Source organism: Vipera ursinii (genome assembly GCF_947247035.1).
Source record: "Vipera ursinii genome assembly, chromosome: 2".
Taxonomy (NCBI): Eukaryota; Metazoa; Chordata; class Lepidosauria; order Squamata; family Viperidae; genus Vipera; species Vipera ursinii.
Genome location: NC_139513.1, coordinates 225,227,479 through 225,246,714, shown reverse-complemented (window position 1 = coordinate 225,246,714; position 19,236 = coordinate 225,227,479). Strand labels below are relative to the sequence as shown.

The following is a 19,236-nucleotide window of genomic DNA, read 5'->3' as shown; positions in this document are numbered from 1 at the left end:
TTAGTACAGAACGGTTTTTGTTTATAAATACAAAAAAGAACTCTCCAGCAGCTTCGCATTTCTTCCTTACAAGGAATCCGAAAGTTGCTTGGATGTATTTCCCAAATGCAGTACTACTGCAGCATTTTACTGGAACACATCAGGAAAGCAATTCTCCAGACAAATTAGCTTAACAGCAAGCTATTTTAAAAATGTTAAATTTTAATTTAGATTTATGAAAGTAAAGTAAAAGAGAAAAGGAGAAGTAAGTAGGTCTTTGTGCATAAATCTTAATAGACTTACGTTTCCTTCTTTTTTTTCCATCAGGAAATTTCATATTAAAAGAATGTATCCTATACCCATGTACGGTGCACATAAAAGTAGTTTTATAGAAACAGGCAAAAACCCCAAAGACATACTCTCATTACAAACTATTTGATCTTGGCTTTTGAGCTGCAATCTTTTTAGGCATAGCAGGACAAGCTTTCTTAAGTTCTGCTTTAAGGAACAGGAAGAGCAGATGAAATCTACTCTTTTTAAATCAGGGTTTTATAGCCTAATTTATTTATTTATTTGGAAATGCAACTCTTGTGCTCCAAATAAATGTGCTTAGACTTGCAATCTTGCAAGTTGAGCTGCATGTGCATGCCACTCTCCTTCCCCAAGCAGGGCTGCCAAGCCACAAAGGTTGGGATCGCTGATATATAGAATATCTTTTTCTTGGAAGTGTAAAAGTAATTTCTCTCCTGTTTACCTGTGGTTCCTTCTCATGCTTGCTAGGATCTTTTTCATAGCTCTCCGCATAGATTCTAAGGGTGGCTCGCACATGGCTTGAAGCACTTAATCTAAAGATGAGTCTGGAAGCATCAGTGAAAATAATCCTCAACCCCTGTAGAGCAAATAAATATTGTATAGGCATGGAAACAGAATTCTTGTGAACAGTCATTTGCTAATGTAAATGTTACTATACTGTAGCAATTAAAGGTTCATTTTCAACAATAATTGATTTTCTTATTCAACACAAGGACATAATTTTCGACCTTATTCTATGTAACTGTACAATTGGAATTGGTTGGGTTGTCTGCTAATTAAAATAGAAATGATTTGTGTTATGCTTACTGTTTGGGCCTTGGAGATATTTTCCATTAATAAAACTGTCACATTTATAATAGCAAAAGTTAAAAATAATGCACATTTCTATTTCTCTTCCCAGTTGCTGTGTTTGGAATCCCCTCAGATCTAGCTGTTGCTGCTGGCAGTGAAGGATAAAGCAAAAGGTAAAAATTATGCAAGTTTATTTTATTTATTTATAATTAGATTTCTATACCGCTCTATTCCCGAAGGACTCAGGGCGGTTTACAGGGCAAGGTTAAAACAGTTAAAGCAGTACAAAAATTAAGATAAAATTAAGATTAAAATAGGATTAAATAACAATAGCCCAAATATAAAATTTAAATTTAAAAATTTAAAACCCCTCAGTTCCCAATTACCTTGCTTAGTCTTGTCCTGGTTCTTACCAATTATTTCTCTGTCAATGATGGCATGTTATGTGAAACCAATCTCCTGGACATACCTGTCTTTTGGTCACAGTGCCATCTACGGGATCCACGTATTCAAAGCTGGTTGCTTTCTGCACAGTGTAAACATTGTTTCCAACAGCAAACTGTTGATTAGTGAAAGATTTGTTGGTGATCAAGGCTTCCAGGTCTCTCATTATGTAGTATGCCATTCTAGGATCCAGTGCTTCATAATCAAATCTTGTATGGTAAATATGAGAAGGGAAGAAATATGTGAAAAGTTAACATGTATTATTTATTTATTAAATCTTCATGGCTGCATTTATATGACTCTTGATACCTGATAGTTAAAATGGGATAGAAACAGAATAAAAACAAAACCAGTAATTAAAAACATAAATACATAAAAAACAGCAACCAATCTTCCCACAATCATTTAGCCGAGGAACAGCTCATTCACATTAATCAAGTCTCTGATTTTGATGGCAAAGCCCAGGTTTTAATGCCTTGAGAAAGGCCAGTAGGTTTGGAGAAAGTCTGATCTCAGGGGCGGTAGGGGTGGAAGGATGTTCACGTCAGAAAAATTAGAAATACAACAGAACAGGACAATTTTAAATCTATTCAAACGCCTGAGTCTGAATCTGGTTGTGTGGGACACCTGCTGTAATCTGAAATGGTGGCCCGGTTACTCTTCTTTTTTTGCCATCCTCTTTAAGCATGTCAGCTTTATCAAGAGCCAGAGAAATCCTAAATTATCTGCTTTACACTTTGAATGATATTGTGAAAATCAGAGGGAAGACAAGATACAACGATTAGCCAAAGGTCCCTGGTATCTAAAACAGAATGACTCCATCTCTTATCTCAGTCTCACTCATCAATCTCATATAGTTAAGTACAGTTGTCATGGATATGCTATATTTTGCCGTATTACAACCTGCTAAGGACTCATGCCTTCCTTTTTCTCCTCCACTATCTCATCTAGAGTGCCTTAGAAGTCATGAGGAAGACAGTGGTTAAGGAGGCAAGCAGTCTTCCCATCTATAAACACTCAAGTCTGTTCCTTTATATCTCTGGATGGTGGAACAGGGAAGGGGGGCAAATTTCCCAGAGAAGCAACTTATAAATCTCTTAACACATTGTCACTGATTTGCTGTGCTATGACCTTGCCAAGGAAATGAACAAGGTTAAATAGGAAGTTTTCATTCTGCATGATAGAACTCTCTTTAAGCTAATACTGGAAGAAAATCTTTCTGCAATCAGTCTACGGTGTGTGGGAATTATAGGATTATAATCCTATAATCCTATTCTTCTACAGGGCACCAGTTGGGAGAAAGCTAGTGTAGAAATACAGCTGAGGTTTTTCTTAAAGCTTGTTAACCTTGTTAACCTACATAGCTTATTCAATTGGGAAAATGTGATACAAATTTAAAATCCTTATCTAGCTGGCAGCAGAGGAATGAGAGTTTTGCTAATTTGGAAAAAAATGGGAAATCCATATCTATATGTTATTTTTATACTGTCAGCTAATGCATCCCGCCGATTCGCCAGACCTATGGTTCCAAATATGATGGCATAAACTAGGGGTGTCCAACCTTGGCAAACTTTAAGATTTGTGGACTTCATCTCCCAGAATTCTTCAGCCAGCCATACAATTCTGGGAGTTGAAATCCACTCTTAAAATTGCCAAGATTGGATGACATCCCTGGTATAAACCACACTACTACAGCTTTAATATTATAATCATGGGACAATGTTTAACTATTTCATTATTTTCCTTTTATAATAAAATTCAAATAAAAGTTCAGTGAAATTAAATAATAAATGGATAAAACATCTTCAATATTCTTAATACTTTTTTAGCTTTAGAATATCTGGTTTTGAATTTTTTGGAGTATGCTGTTATTCATTTTTAAAACGTCTGCAAATGAAACTCCATATCTTGGCTATATAAATTAATAGCAGCCAAACTCTATCTGAATGCAGGAGTCCACTTTACAATGATTATCACTTCTCCTTGCTCCAGTACAACCCAATATTGCAGTTTTTGCCCACACCCACTCTCATAATTGTAGTTACTTTTATCATTATTTCTCAAAGGCATAAAACAGATGATATAAAAACCTGAATTAGAATGCCTATTAATCTGCTGATAACTCTTCACCTGCAAAAGTAGTGGCGGCCAAATTTTGTCCAATGATCTCTAACAATTTCCTCCACACCCTGCTTTCGAGCAGCCATGATTGAGAGCCAAATTAAAACAGCCCAAAGTCCATCTTTCTCTCGGATGTGGTCAGATCCTATGGGAAAAATAATAGACATGTTATATGCTAAGAGATAATCTCAATTGGATTGTAAACAGAGATACTGCTATTCGGTGAATTACTGTACTTCCCAAATATGTGAGAATATTCTTATGATATTAAAAGTAGACTTATGCTTATGCAACATACATAAAACAACACACTTCAACTTCTCCAGACTGTCCCCGTTCCTAATTACATTTATTGACTGCATTTTGTAAAATTCCAGCATTTGAGAGACAGAATACTTTTATCAATTAATAGTACACAACCAGAAAGAGCCAGTTTGTTATAATGGTTAAAAGCAATGGGGTAGAAACTGGGAAACTGGGAGTGCCTTAAGAAGAAAACTAGCTGGGTGATTTTGGGCAAGACATTTTCTTTTACAGTAATTCTACCGTAGGAAGAAGACAAGAGCAAATAATCTTTGCAAAAGGTTCCAAGAAAACTGCAGGGACTAATCCAGGCAGTTGTCAGAAATCAACACTAACTAGAAGCACCAAAAATAATAAAAAAAGAGTTTTACTAAATAGAAGCAAGAATGGTTCTCATATATCCTATAATCATACAAGGCAAACTCAGACATTAAGAATATGATCAAGGGAAATAATTAATTTACAGACAGAAGTAATTGCACTGTTTATAAGTATCTTGATGCAATCATAAGTCAGGCTGGGAAGAAATTTAGAATTTAATGTTGTTTTTACTGTTTTTTCTACTTTTTTTTCCCTCTTCTGATTTTTCTTCTTTTCTTTTACTTTACATGATTATGTGCATTTATTCTGGGCACCATGACAAGTGGTATCATCTCAATATTACTATTTAGAAATTTATATAGATTTTTAGTTATTGCTTAAGATGATACTATAAATCTAGTTCTAAGGATTTAATTAATGAAATAATGAATTTTAAATATTATGATAATTGTAAATAATTTATTGACCAGGTCTTTTCCCACATTTTTCCTTTTATGTAGCTATTTATTCTATTCTTTAAATGCTATTTTTTTAAAAAAAGATAAATCTCACATACCAAAGATGGTATAATGGATGAAATATAAAGTAGAATGTTTTATGGACAAATACCGATCATGCCAATATACTTCGGAAGAGTTCATCGTTAAATTTCTACCAATTCCAATTCACTGAACAAAAACACATATACATTTCAAGCAGAAAGCACACATTAGAAATTCATGTTCATATATGGTTAAGTTGCTGCTCTGATTCATGTTTTAAGTAGACTGAGAGGGCAAGAGAGAAATCATTTAGCAATCCTACAGCCCAACTCAAAATTGAATTCGCTATTTTTCTTTATAGAGGTTTTCATGGCACATAGTGATTGGCATTAGCTTATTCAGTGGAGGGCAAAACAAAGAAACATGTGTAACTTCATCACACAAATGCTACAACTTATATATTTGCATAAGATGCTGAGACGCAAGTACCGTGCTTTCCCGAAAGTAAGGCTTACCCCGAAAATAAGCCCTAGCTTGATTTTTGGGGGTGGGCCTAATATAACCCAGTTTCCCCCCCCCAAAAAAATAAGACCTGGCCTTATTTTGGGGGAAATATGGTATGTAATAGCAGCTTTGGCCACTGATGGCATCATCCATGTATCTTCAATTTGGCATTAAAATGGTTTGGAGATCATTAAGTGCTTACTTATGCATTATTGTTCTTCTCTTCTTCTTCACTTCCTCTTTTATTGCTTTGGGTGTCGTGGGAGATACAAAGTTCTGGATCTTGCTTTTCTGGCACCCTCAACCATTGTTAGTTGATGCTGTTGTAGTGCTTCTTTCATGTTTATCCATCTTTTTCTGGATCTGCCTCATGTTCTTTGACCTTCTCCTCTTTTTGTATATACCTCATACGGTATGGAATCCCACGTCCTCTCCAGGTAAGCTAACTACTTTATTTGCTGTTTTTGTATGTATTTGTATGTATAATGTTCTTCCTAAACTCCAAAATGTTTTATATATAATTTAGCATGTTTGGGGTAAATGCCAATATGCTGCTAATATAGGAACAAAATCTTTTTCTGCTGCATCAAAGAAGTCTTCTAGACAGCCTGTATTGGCTTTTGCTCAAAAAGTTCAGAATTAACAGAGTGAGCGCCTGTTACTCATCCCAGCTTCTGCCAACCTAGCAGTTCGAAAACATGTAAAAATGCAAGTAGAAAAATAGGGACCACTACGGTGGGAAGGTAACAGCGTTCTGTGCGCCTCTGGTGTCTAATCATTCCGGCCACATGACCACGGAGACGTCCTCAGACAAGCGCTGGCTCTTCGGCTTTGAAACGGAGATGAGCACTGGCCCCTAGAGTTGGAAACGAGTAGCACGCATGTGCGGGGAAACCTTTACCTTTTACCTTTTAATCTGATGTACAGAGATTACGATAACATAGGAGACCTGACTCTAAGTTTAATATATTCAGCAGAAATTTATTTGATAGTCTTTTTAAGAGTTGTAAAATGGAGTAGGTGCTGTAGTTTAACAATATTAAGAACTACTTCCAGAGTATTAATCTTACCAGTGCCAAAACTTTCTTCTCCACAGAGGGAGCATCGACCAGAATCCATCAGATTTGAGAAGAACCTCCATCCTGTTGGTGTTTCATATACAGGTACTTTCATTGATTTTGCAACCCTAAAAAAAGGCATTACACAACATACCTTGTAACTGTACTATAGTCTTTGAATATATGGCTATAGCATTATTTAAATGCATTCATTTTAAGTAAAGCCATGGATTAAAAACTGAACTCAGGTTCTGGTCATAACAACCTATCACATGCCACTTCTCGTTTCAATGTCATATGCAAATTTGGATGAAAAAGTCAAATAACTCTATGCATGCAACATTGATACTCTAAATCATAATTAATATTGATAGGATATTTGTTCTTCCTTTCTCTATTCTCAACACCCTAAACTACCTAAACAATAGAAAGCTAACAATCTCCAATAAACATTATTGTACTGAAATAATATAATGTATAATATATCAAGATCTATGGCAATATAATAAAAAAGAATAAAATAATTTGCAATAATTAAAACAAAAAACAACCAAACAAAGAAATGATAGTCACATCAACAAAACATTAAAGATAAGAATATCCCTCCAACATTAGTCAACTAAGAATTGTCAAGGCAAGAAACAGACATAGGATCAATGTGCGAAAGGCCATTCCCTTTATTCACCTCTTACCATTTTCCCTAAAAATCAACAATTGTCAAATATACAAAGAGAGGATGCAGTCTTCAACAAAGAGGCAAAGATCAGTTGGACAAACACACTGCAAGGTGGATTACAGTTTGCAAATCAGATACAGCAACAACTGGATCCAATAGTATTTTAATTATTTTATTTCACAGTGGTAGTTTCCAGGCTTTCAATTGAATTAAATGAAAATAATCAAACACAATTAAATCTAACTTTTTTATTCCCCCCCCCCCTTGCAGACACCTTTATCGTACAGATACACAGAATAACTGATATGCCAGGCAGCCTCATGTCTCTTTTTATTATAATCAATATTTCTAGCATATTTTCCTAATTCTTTTACTGGAGGAATCCTTGAAATAATTTTCAGCTATCAGGAAACTCTGGCAAAAAATACAAATACTTCACGATACAATTCATTTCTAATTTGCACAATTTATGATTTACAATGTTTATATCAGCAAACCAGGTTGTGTCACTGCAAGTACTAGCATTTCAAAAAGCAGGGTTTTATTTTAAAACATGACCTAGAGTTTCAATGGACACTAATTGAAAAATGCTGCTCTACACCTTAGAAATCAGGATATAATAAAATATAACCACAAAGGTAAACTATAGATTGCATGTATATTAGCCGAGGTATTATTTGAAATAACTAGAAATATTTCAACTTTAAATAAGATAGGTTAATTTATGCGCAATTAGCTCTGGTATGAGATCTGTATTATGAGACAAAATTATGATCACTGATTTAATGCAACTTGAAGTTCAAAATATTAGCTAGCTACTTCAATCCAGAGGGTTGTCTTTAAAATCAATATAAGACGAAGTGTGCATTACTTTTTGTACCATTTTTGGTGCCAATAATACCCAATAATTGCCACTTTTAGATGTTTTTATAGACCAAAATAGCTATAATTGCTTCTTACATATGTATAGAAAAATTCACATAGTTTACAGAAGAGTATATTTTGATCTTGCTGAATAAAGCAAATAGCTTGTTGTATCTTTAGAAAATTTTATTTCTCTTTACTTTGTAACTTTTCACAGTGTGTTTACAATGGAATGCAAAAACATTAGTATAAATTTCATAAGTGCTACTATATCTGGGTTACAATAATCCAGTTGACCACTAAATAATGCCAAAACAGTTTACAATAACTCTCTGCCACCGAAATGATGGTTGTCAAAGTTTTGCAGCCTGATATCTTAGCCCTACAGTAATAAAGAAAATACTGTAGAATGAATTTGCTTTATGTCTTGCTTAAGCAGGGGGCTGGACTAGAAGACCTCCAAGGTCCCTTCCATTTCTATTCTATTCTATTCTATTCTATTCTATTCTATTCTATTCTATTCTATTCTATTCTATTCTATTCTATTCTATTCTATTCTATTCTATTATTTTCTTCCTACAGAAATAAATTTTCCAACTGTTGCAGCTTTCCACAGTCTTGGCATTTAATTCCCTAAATCTGAAAAGGACACGGAAGAACAGAATATCCCCCCCCCAAAAAAACAGGCTTAAATAAATACCCCCCCCCAAAGAGAAATTCAAAAAGTTAATACAAAAGGCATCAGGAGTGAAACATGAAAGTAGTATCTATTCAAAATAAATATTATAAACCTGCCATACAGTACTATGCCGGTTTTGAAATCTCTGTTGGTTGAGTATTTCTATAGCAATATGGTTCGCACATTAACAAAAAATTAACTAGTCCTTAACCTATGACCACAACTGAGCCCAAAATTTCTGTTACTATGTGAGACATTTGTTAAGTGAGTTTTGTCCATTGAGTTTTGTCCATTTTAGGACTCTTCTTGCCAGAGTTGTTAAGTTAGTAACATGGTTGTTAAGTGAATCTGGCTTCCCCATTGACTTTGCTTGTTGGAAGGCCACAAAAGGTGATCAAATGACTACAGGACACTTCAACTGTCATAAATATGACTCAGTTGCCAGTGGAAGTTGGACATTGCTTCTATTCCCACTGCTTTTTTGCACCTTCACGGTTTATTAGGTATCCTCCTTTAGAGGAGTAGCAATCCTACTCCTTTCCTTCCTTCCTTCTGTATCCTTCCTATTTTCCTTCCTTCCGCCCTTTCCCTTCCTCCTTAGAATTCCTGCTGGCTTCTCAAATTTACTTTGTCTGAGGTAAGCTTGTAGGGAGAAAACCAATGGGAAAATCAGCAAGATGAGAAAGGAGGGAGCAAGACGGAGGAAGGAGGCACCTTGGGGTGTGGCTTAACAATTGTACATGGGAGTACACAAGGGGTGGTGAGAGTCAGGGAAGATATGTGAGGATGCGCAAGATGTACTACATGGTTGAGGAAGGTGCACGGGGAGGGCATGAATTGGGGAACCGTACAGGGGTGTCTTAGGCCAGAAAAGGTACACTGGGTTCCTTCCTCCATGTTCCTCTTTCCTTCCCTATCCCCCCCTTTCCTTTTTTCATTCCTCCCTCTTCCCCTTTTCCTCCCTCGCTTCCTATTTTGTACATGAGCCCATTTGAGGTATCTTGTTGCCGTATGATGCACTGTTTTATCCAGTTAAAGATCACAACAATGAGGGTTTTAGTAGTATACAGATAAATATATAAGAATACCTGTGAAATTTAAAAAAAAATGATTTGAAAGAAAAAGCCAGCTAATTTTACTGGGCCGAGAAATGGAAAATGTTAAAAACAGTTTAGTCAAAAGAAATGTCCTTATCTTCGAATGTACGTAACCCACAAAGTTTTGACTGTTTCATCTTCTGTCAAAAGGAGTGTAATACAGAAGATTTAAGAGAGTTTTATGTGATATATTCCATGAACGGAATGGGAATATAACCAAGAACATCTGTGAGAGCAGCTCAGGACCATGATAAGGCATTTGACATTTTTTGCAGCCTGCATATTTTTTTAATAGAAAATACTTCAAAAGTTACTACGTTAGTATTGAATTCAGTGGAGTTTTTACCTCAAAGTATATGCAGTTTGTTTTGTCAAACTTTGCAGTAATGTGTAAGCCAAGAGACAAACCACAACAATACTATCTTGTATGAAGAACTCAGATGGTAATTTTATCTGTTATTCTGGAGACCTTTATCTAAGATTTCTGAATTTAAAAAACTCTTTTCCTTTCTATTCAAAGCTTGTAGTTAATCCCTGGAGTTTGTAGTTCTCCTATGCTTCTAAGAGTGCAAAAGTGGCAGGTCTATGAAATAGATGTTTGGTTTCTGGATATTTTCACTCTGCAGGCACTGAGTTCCCTTAAAAGGCATCAAGTGTATACACCAAGAGTAGAACCAAGCAACTGCCAATATCCCATATATGGTAAGCACTGCAGCTGCTATTCCCATTATTTTGGATTTATGTGCAAAATAAAAAAATAAAAAACTTAGGAACTGCAGCTTTGACCCAGCAAACAGATAAAAAGGATGCTTCAGAAAGATAAGAAACAAAACGACTAAATGGCCTTCTTTGATAAAATATTTCAGAACTGGAAGGGAATTCAGTAACAGATTGCCTGTCCAATATCCTTCTCAAATGCCTAATTGTGGCTCAGCTAATTCATACTTACTTGTAAACTAAGCCACATGCTAATCTGTAGAATCCTAGTTTGATATTGTTTAGGACAACCAGACATGGGCTGTAGAAATCTGAATGGTGGTTAGAAGGCAAGGATTTTTTCCCCTCTTTATTTTTGTTGCCATTTAATGGTTGGCTAGATTTTCAGAGCCGAGAACGGATCATCTATATATTTTTAATGTAGCGTATCCATTACTTCAAATTAAAGAAATCTTACCTTATCTTATAAATTGCATTCATGACACTGCAAATAAATCTATTTGTTCAATTAAAATATTCAGTATTTTGAAAGGATTCCTTGGCTACTAGTGTATTTCTGTAAGTATTTCTCCATTTTATTTCATACATTATGCCTCATTTGTCTCACCAAAGCAACTCAGGGTGGCAAAATATTTCAAAAATTAAAAAAGCGAAATAAATAATTGTAAGAACATGCAACATATAATCAAAACAAAACCATCAGAGTAATAATAAATCCCAGGGGCTCCACTGATTTTCCAACCTCCATACCAGAGCATTGCCAGGTCTTGAAAGCTTTCTGAAGGCCAGCAGATTCTGATCTTGGGTGACAAGGTGTTCCAGAGGGCAGATGTCATAACAGAAAAAAACACTTCCTGCATCCCACAATACGCCATTTAATTTAATTGATGGGAACTGAAGCACACCATTGTTGCCAGATATAATAGGGCAGGTAATGGCAATTGGACAGAGGCAGTCCTTCAAGGATCTTGGCCCCATATCTTTATAGGCGACCACCAGTACATTTTAGTTCAACCCAAACCCATTATGGTTGAATTAAGCGCACTGCTGAATAGTTAAAAAAAACAACCCCTAACCATTCACAAGCAGTTTGAAACCAATCTATCACAACTTTGCTACCTGCAGATCTTTGCTGACACCTGGGTTTTGTTGATTACTTGTAAATCTGGTGTTCCCAGAGAATTTCATGAGCCCATTCATTCTTTCACTTTCTAGATGACCAACCAAGAATTGAAACGTTCCCCACATACTGAGATGCCACCAGTCATGGAGGATGAGAAGAACGAGAAGCTCTTTACTCCTGGAAATTAATAAATTACTTCTGTCTCCCAGGGCCATGCGGAAAAAAGGAAGTGATCTTTTAGAAAGAAAAGATGCACCTCTCTTTTTCCAGATATTTTTCCCCCCAGTTGTAGGAAATGTCCAACAACAGAAGTGAAAGAAAAGCATTTGGGGGAAGGGACTGCAAGGAAGGAGAACACCTCTATTCCTCTCTTCCCGGGCCCATCTACATTTAAAACTGAATTCACTCCACACTTGTGGTTCTTTTTTTCCCCTGGCCAATTATTAAATCTGTGTTAACAATGAACTGTTACCATTTCAGCTAGTTTTCCTGGGGATTCCCTGAAGTATTTATTGCTTGCTAATAATGTATTTTCAGAATACTTCATTTGGCTAGTTCCTGGAATAATTTCAGATATGTTTTCCTTCGAATTCAGTCCCTGAAGTCATGGAAATTTACAATTGTGCCAAGGCAACATTCATACAGTGTATTCTCTCTAATTCAAGTCAGATTGTTTTTGCACATGAAATATTTAAACAAAAACATATACCCATCACACAACTTTCTTTTTGAATAAATAACATTGTGAAAGTAAAGTAATGGAGTACAAAATAATAAGCAAAAGTAACTAAAAGCATGTAAATAGAAAAAATACACTGCTGAATCTAATTATGCCAACATAGTTATTATACCTCTCCATACATTATTTCTACCTACATTTGCATATATTAAAATTTATTCATCCACTTTTTCATGTTTGGTAGTGGACATTCTAACAGGATACACAGTTTCCTTGTTTGTTTTAGGAGGATTTTTTGCTACTTATGTATAACTTGCAATCATTTATATAATTTTTCCTATTAAACATAATTACCTTGGTCTTTGATACATTATTTTTCAAAGAATTACTCTTTGGTAACATACAATCTAACATTTGCTGCAAAATACTGAAGTTCTAACCCTACAAGATGGTAGATATTTATAATACCTAAAAAAACACATTCCAATTCCCATTCCCAGCAGATATATCTGAAATCTCACCACAGCCATTCCTTATGTATTTTCCATAACTATTTTAATCACCAAGGGGTGTTATACTCACTGCTCAGTACATTAAAATTTTGGTTTGGCCTCTTGGGTGCTTTACTTTCATCATATATCTCTTATCACATTCATCAATCACATTCATCTCTATTTGGGTGCAACATTCCATAATTCAAGCCTATCACTTTATCAAACACTTTCTCTAAAAAAAGAATATTGTTCACATTGCAATAATAATAATAATAATAAGTTGGAAGAGGGCGATAGAGGGCGTATCTATGGGAGTGAGTTTGGATATGGTTTCTTATAAGGAATTACTTAGATTGGAAGGGAATGATTGACAACTTAAATCATTAGATGAGTTAAGACAAGAAAACATAAGTTACTCTTGGTTTCAATATACCCAATTGAAAGCTAGGTGGAAGTTAGATCAAAAGGTTGGCATCACAATTATAGATCAAAATTTAGTAAAACAAATTAGAGACTTAAATTGTGCACATATAAAGAGGATATATAATGCTTTAATTGAATTGGATTTGGAAACGGAATTAGTTAAAGATTGTATGATAAAGTGGGCACAAAATATTCAGGAACCAATTTCGTTGGACACTTGGGAGATAATTTGGGTCAGAAATGTTAAATTTACTCAGGCTCAAAACTTAAAGAGAAAATTTTTATAAAATGTTTTATAGATGGCATCTGGATCCCAAGAAGTTGTCTAACATGTATCCTAACTTACAGTCTAAATGTTGGAGATGTGGTAGTTTAGAAGCCACCTATTTTCATATGTGGTGGACTTCTAGAAATATAAAAGCTTTTTGGTTTAAAATTTGGTGGAACATTCAAAAGATTTTTAAGAGAAAGATAAAGTTTTCTCCGCAATTGTTTTTATTGGGTATTGTTGTAGATTGTGATGTTAAAGAAACCAATTTGATGTTGAATATGATAACAGCAGCACGGTTACTGGTGGGACAATATTGGAAGAATGATAGTTTGCCTACTATAGAAGAATGGGTGCTTAAAGTTTCGAATCTTGCAGAAATGTCTAAGATTTCTGCTTACTTGAAAGATCATTCACAGGAAAGATATATTTCAGTTTGGAGGAGATAGATAGATTATATTCAGAATAAATATGGGACTAAAAAGTTCCATTTAGCTTATGAGTAGATTTTAAAGGGATATTGTTATTGTTGATACTTTGTATGTATTTATGTTAAAGGGGAGTTAAAGCACATTATGAATTTGGTTAATTGTATGTTATGTATAATTTTTTATTTAGAATATGATTATTATAACTATAATCCTGTATTTAGCTCTGGGAAGTGGGGAGGAATGGGTGGGTTTGGGGTGGGGGGGATTTGGGGATATATTGTAAAATCTTGTTTTTGTAAAACTCTTTAATAAAAATAATAATAATAAGTTGGAAGGGACCTTGGAGGTCATCTAGTCCAATCCCCTGCTCAGGCAGGAAAGCCTATACCATTTCAGACAAATGGCTGTCCAGTCTCTTCTTAAAAACTTCCAGTGTTGGAGCATTCACCACCTCTGGAGGCAGGTTGTTCCACTGGTTAGTTGTTCTAACTGTCAGAAAGTTTCTCCTTAGTTCTAGGTTGCTTCTCTCCTTTACTAGTTTCCATCCGTTGCTTCTTGTCCTGCTTTCAGATGCTTTGGAGAATAGCTTGACTCCCTCTTCTTTGTGGCAGCCCCTGACATATTGGAACACTGCTATCATGTCACCCCTCACCCTTCTCTTCGTTAAACTACACATACCCAATTCCAGCAACCGTTCCCTATATGTTTTAGCCTCCAGTCCCCCAATCATCTTTGTTGCTCTTCTCTGTACCCTTTCTAGTCTCGACATCTTTTTTACATCGTGGTGACCAAAACTGGATGCAGAATTCCAGGTGTGGCCTTACCAAGGCATTGTAAAGTGGTATTAGTACTTCACGTGATCTTGATTCTATCCCTCTGTTAATGCAGCCTAGCAGTGTTGGCTTTTTTGGCAGCTGCAGCACACTGCTGGCTCATATTTAAGTGATTGTCCACTAGGACTCCGAGATCCCTCTCACAGTTACTACTATCGAGCAAGGTACCACCTATACTATACCTGTGCATTTGATTTTTCCTGCCTAAATGCAGAACCTTACTTTTTTCACAACTGAATTTCATTTTGTTAGATAGTGCCCAGTGTTCGAGTCTGTCCAGATTCTCCTGTATCTTAAGCCTATCTTCTATTCCTGCTATTCCTGCCAGCTTGGTGTCATCTGCAAATTTGATGAGTTCCCCATCTATCCCCTTATCCAAATCGTTGATGAAGATGTTGAAGAGCACTGGGCCCAGAACAGAGCCCTGGGGCACCCCACTACACACTTCCTTCCATGTAGATGCAGTTCCATTGAGGATCACACGCTGAGTACGGCCTGTCAGCCAGCTAAGAATCCATCTGGTGGTGATGCTATCTAACCCACATTTTTCTAACTTATCAAGTAGTAGGTTGTGATCTACTTTTATCAAATGCCTTACTGAAATCCAAGTAAATTATATCTACAGCATTCCTCTGGTCCAGTAGTTTTGTCACTTGGTCAAAGAATGCAATAAGGTTTGTCTGGCACAATCTGTTTTTGACAAACCCGTGTTGGCTTTTAGTGATAACTTTGTTCGCATCAAGGTGTTCACTGATTTGTTGTTTGATTATCTTTTCCAGAATCTTCCCAGGTATTGAGGTCAGGCTGATAGGTCTGTAGTTTCCTGGATCTATTTTTTCCCCTTTTTTGAAGATGGGAACTACATCAGCTCTCTTCCAGTCCTCTGGTAGTTCCCCAGTGCTCCAGGATCTTTGAAAAATATAGTTCAGTGGTTCTGAGATCACGTCTGCCAGTTCCTTGAGAACCTTGGGGTGTAATCCATCTGGTCCTTGTGATTTGAACTCTTCTAGGCTGGACAGGTGCTCACTTACCATTTTCTTGCCTATCTTAACTTGCGTTTCTATTCTGTTTTTTATGGCACTGGTTTTGGTAGGTTAGACTGTTTTTTCCCTTTGTGTAAAGACAGATGCAAAAAATGAGTTAAATAGTTCTGCTTTCTCCCTGTTGCTTGTCACCTTCTTGCCACTTTCCCCCACTAATGGACCAATCATTTCCTTAACTTTTTTCTTGTTTCTTATATGTTGAAATGACTTGCTGAAGATAAAAAAACATCTGCACGTTCTCTGCAAAGCCTAAAGTTGCACTGTAATTTCCATATTTTGCTCACTAATACCACTCATACTGTTTCAGTCAGAAATGTGCCACACAACTTCCCATGCACACTCCACAAACTTATCCTCCTCTAATTTTTCCATGTGCAACAGTTATCTTATAAAGCAATCAAGTAACAGCTACAGTGTAGTATTGCAGGCTAATTCTGCAGACTGCCAGGGGTTCGATCCTAATAATGGTGATCACAGCAGCAACACATACCTACTTTTCTATTTATCACATTCACAGATAGCTCCCCAGCAGCAATTTTTACAGTGATTCATTCCTTCATGGCACAGGTGTCAAACTCGATCCCGCCATATGACATATCGTGACGTATTGTGATGTTTTTTGCCTTTGCAGAGCCGGGGTGGGCGTGGCCTGTGCGTGACACATCCAGCTCATGGGCTGCCAGTTTGACACCCCTGCTTATGGGTCAAGCCACAGTTTCAGCTTTATATCCACTATAACAAATATACTAGAAAGTCTTGTCTCAATGTTTACACATTTTCTGTGTGTCTTGGATGTGGAGGAATATATACAAGTTCAACCCTGAAAAGATTGAGCGACTGGTATTTGGACAGCCTAGTCTGGAAATGTTCCTTTGGGATTGGCATGCCAGGAGCATATTGACAGTTGTGGCCATCAAGGGCCTTCCACAAATATGTTCATAATTGTACCAGGAGAGCCTTGGCGCAGCTGCTCATGCTTTGGTCATCTAAGACTTGACTACTGCAATGCATTCTTTATGGGGCCACACTTGAAGACTTTGTCCAGAATGTGGCACAGGCAGCTATGGTCCTGCCATACTATGCCCATATAATACCACTCCCTGACCTACGCTGGTTACAATAGGCTTCTGGGTGAAGTTCAAAATGCTAGTTATCACCTACCTTTATAGCATAGAGCTAAGTATTTGAGGATCCAGGTCTTTGGTAGCTTCTAACATCCTACATAATTGGGCAGAATCAGAATCAGTATATTTTGGGTGCCACTGATGCCTCAACATTTGACATTTTATTGCTTTATTTTGACCGCATGATTTCGGAGTGCTGTGGAGGATATACATGGCCTCAGGTTCTCATCCCTTCATTAAACCCTTAAGCAGGGTTAACATAATGCTATTGCTGAATTATGCAACATACTATGTTTGTATTAGTGAGTTTATTTAAAACATTTATATAGCCATCCATCCTATACTAAATTCGAGACTGCTCCCAAGCTTTTAAATTATTTGACCTAATTACCTCTTTCCCCAATAGTGAATAAAGTCACTACTTCTAAAAACAAACAACCAGACTGCTGTTTTATATAAGCCTCTTAGAAGTGGCAGTCCTAAACTAGATCCTTGACTCACAAATGACCAACTACAAATTTCTCCATTACTCCTAGGATATGCCCAAGTTACCCCCACGAGTGTAATTAGCCACAATTTAAGAACACTGCAGTAAGCTACATTATGGTTTAATGTAATTATCTGGTTCACAAACCATGCAATCAATATATTCTTGCAACCTACTGAACACAATTGATCAAACTCTCCCCCCATCCTAAGCCTAATATAGCTTGTTGCATTCACTATACTAAAAAATTATAAGCATTAGGCTTAATATATTGGCCAGGTTTGTAGACATCTTTTCCTTCCTTCCTTCCTTCCTTCCTTCCTTCCTTCCTTCCTTCCTTCCTTCCCTTCCTTCCTTCCTTCCTTCCTTCCTTCCTTCCTTCCTTCCTTCCTTCCTTCCTTCCTTCTGCTTTTCAGTGTCAAAGGTTCAGTCTAGGTCTAGGCCATGAAGGAAATGAAAAGAGGCCCAGGTCTTAGAGGAAGGTTACTGAATAAAAACTGCTCTGAATATTCTGGAGTTAATAACAAAATAGACTTTGTTGTTTACAAAGCCATTTGATTAGTTTTTGGGGAAAGTCATTAAAAATATTCATTTCAAAACAGTTTTGTCATATCCAAACAAAAAGAAAGGATACTGGAAGGAAAAAAGCAGTGCCAAGTTAGACATGTCTGTGTAAATAATGATAACATATAAACTTTCATTTTGGTGGTGGATGGAAAATATTTTACCCTTAGAAGAAAGGAGAAAATAATTTTGAGCTATCTAAATAAAGTTTCTCAGAAATTTTGAAGACTAAGCTCAATAGCACAATTTGTAAATGAGTTTTACCAAAGTCACTTCAGCAGAGCTAGTCATCTCAAAGCAAAGGTGGGGGGCCATTTTGAATGCTTTCCTCAGCTTCTGTGGCATGCAGGAGGTGCAGTTAGTGACACAATTTTATAATTGAAGTCTGGTGTTTCGTTTCTGTTTAAAATACAAACTAAGCCTATCAAAATCCGTAGGGAATAAAGAGCCCTAGTTTGCATGTTCTTTAAGGAAAACTACAAAATCCATGCCTTACTGAGGCTCAAAGGTTTAGTCACCAAATATTGTTCTGGGCTTATTCTGAGTTTTGAAAAATGGAGGTTTGCATGGAGTTCACAAACCAGGGATAGCACATCCCTGCCATAAAGCCAAACAGGGTAAAAGTATCATGCACTGAAGAAAGGGTTGCTGGCTGAGGAATTCTGGGAGTTGAAGTCCACAAGTCTTAAAGTTGCCAAGGTTGAGGACCCCTGGAATAATAGATTACAGGTAGTCCTTGACTTAAAACTATTCATTTAATGAACTTTTGAAGTTACAATGGCACTGAAAAAGGTGACTTATGATCAGTTTTTACACTTACAACCCATGCCGCTTCCCCGTGTCCACATAATCAAAATTTCAGCACTTGGTAACATATTTATGACCATTGCACTGCCATGTGACCACCATCTGTAATCTTCCTAGCTGGCTTCTGACAAGCAAGGTCAATGGGGGAAGCTAGATGCACATAATGAAAGCATGATTCACATAAAAATGCAGTGATTCACTTAACCATCATGGCAAACTACGGCATAAAATGGGGATCTGATTTGGTTGTAAGTCAAGGACTAGCTGTATATAGCCAACAGGACTCTTTAAACCAGGGCTCTTCAAACTTGGCCCTTTTATGACTTGTAGACTTCAACATGGCTGGCTGAGGAATTCTGGGAGTTGAAGTCCACAAGTCATAAAAGGGCCAAGTTTGAAGAGCCCTGGTTTAAACAGTAATGTTTATCAGCAGATCAGATGTTTGTGTCTGTTTAGACTGAATTCATACATCACATAGTTATGATTTGGTTTAACTATGCTTTGTCGCCTACTCAACTTACAACAGTTCATTTAGTGACCATTCAAAGTTGCAACGGCACTGAAAAATGTGACTGGTGGCCATTTTTTCACAGTTACGACCTTTGTAGCAT

At 36.5% G+C, this 19,236-nt stretch overlaps 1 protein-coding gene across 1 annotated transcript in view; it reads right to left on the bottom strand.

Annotated features, from left to right (window-relative positions):
* The window catches only part of PGM5 (phosphoglucomutase 5), a 62,330-nt gene that overhangs the window by 16,723 nt on the left and 26,371 nt on the right, over positions 1-19,236 (bottom strand). Inside the window, exons 7-10 of the mRNA XM_083352552.1 lie at positions 6,329-6,444; positions 3,658-3,793; positions 1,553-1,736; positions 734-868 (exon numbers count right to left, since the gene is read on the bottom strand). Coding sequence (XP_083208678.1) covers positions 734-868; positions 1,553-1,736; positions 3,658-3,793; positions 6,329-6,444 — 571 coding nt within the window. The remainder of the gene's footprint in view (positions 1-733; positions 869-1,552; positions 1,737-3,657; positions 3,794-6,328; positions 6,445-19,236) is intronic.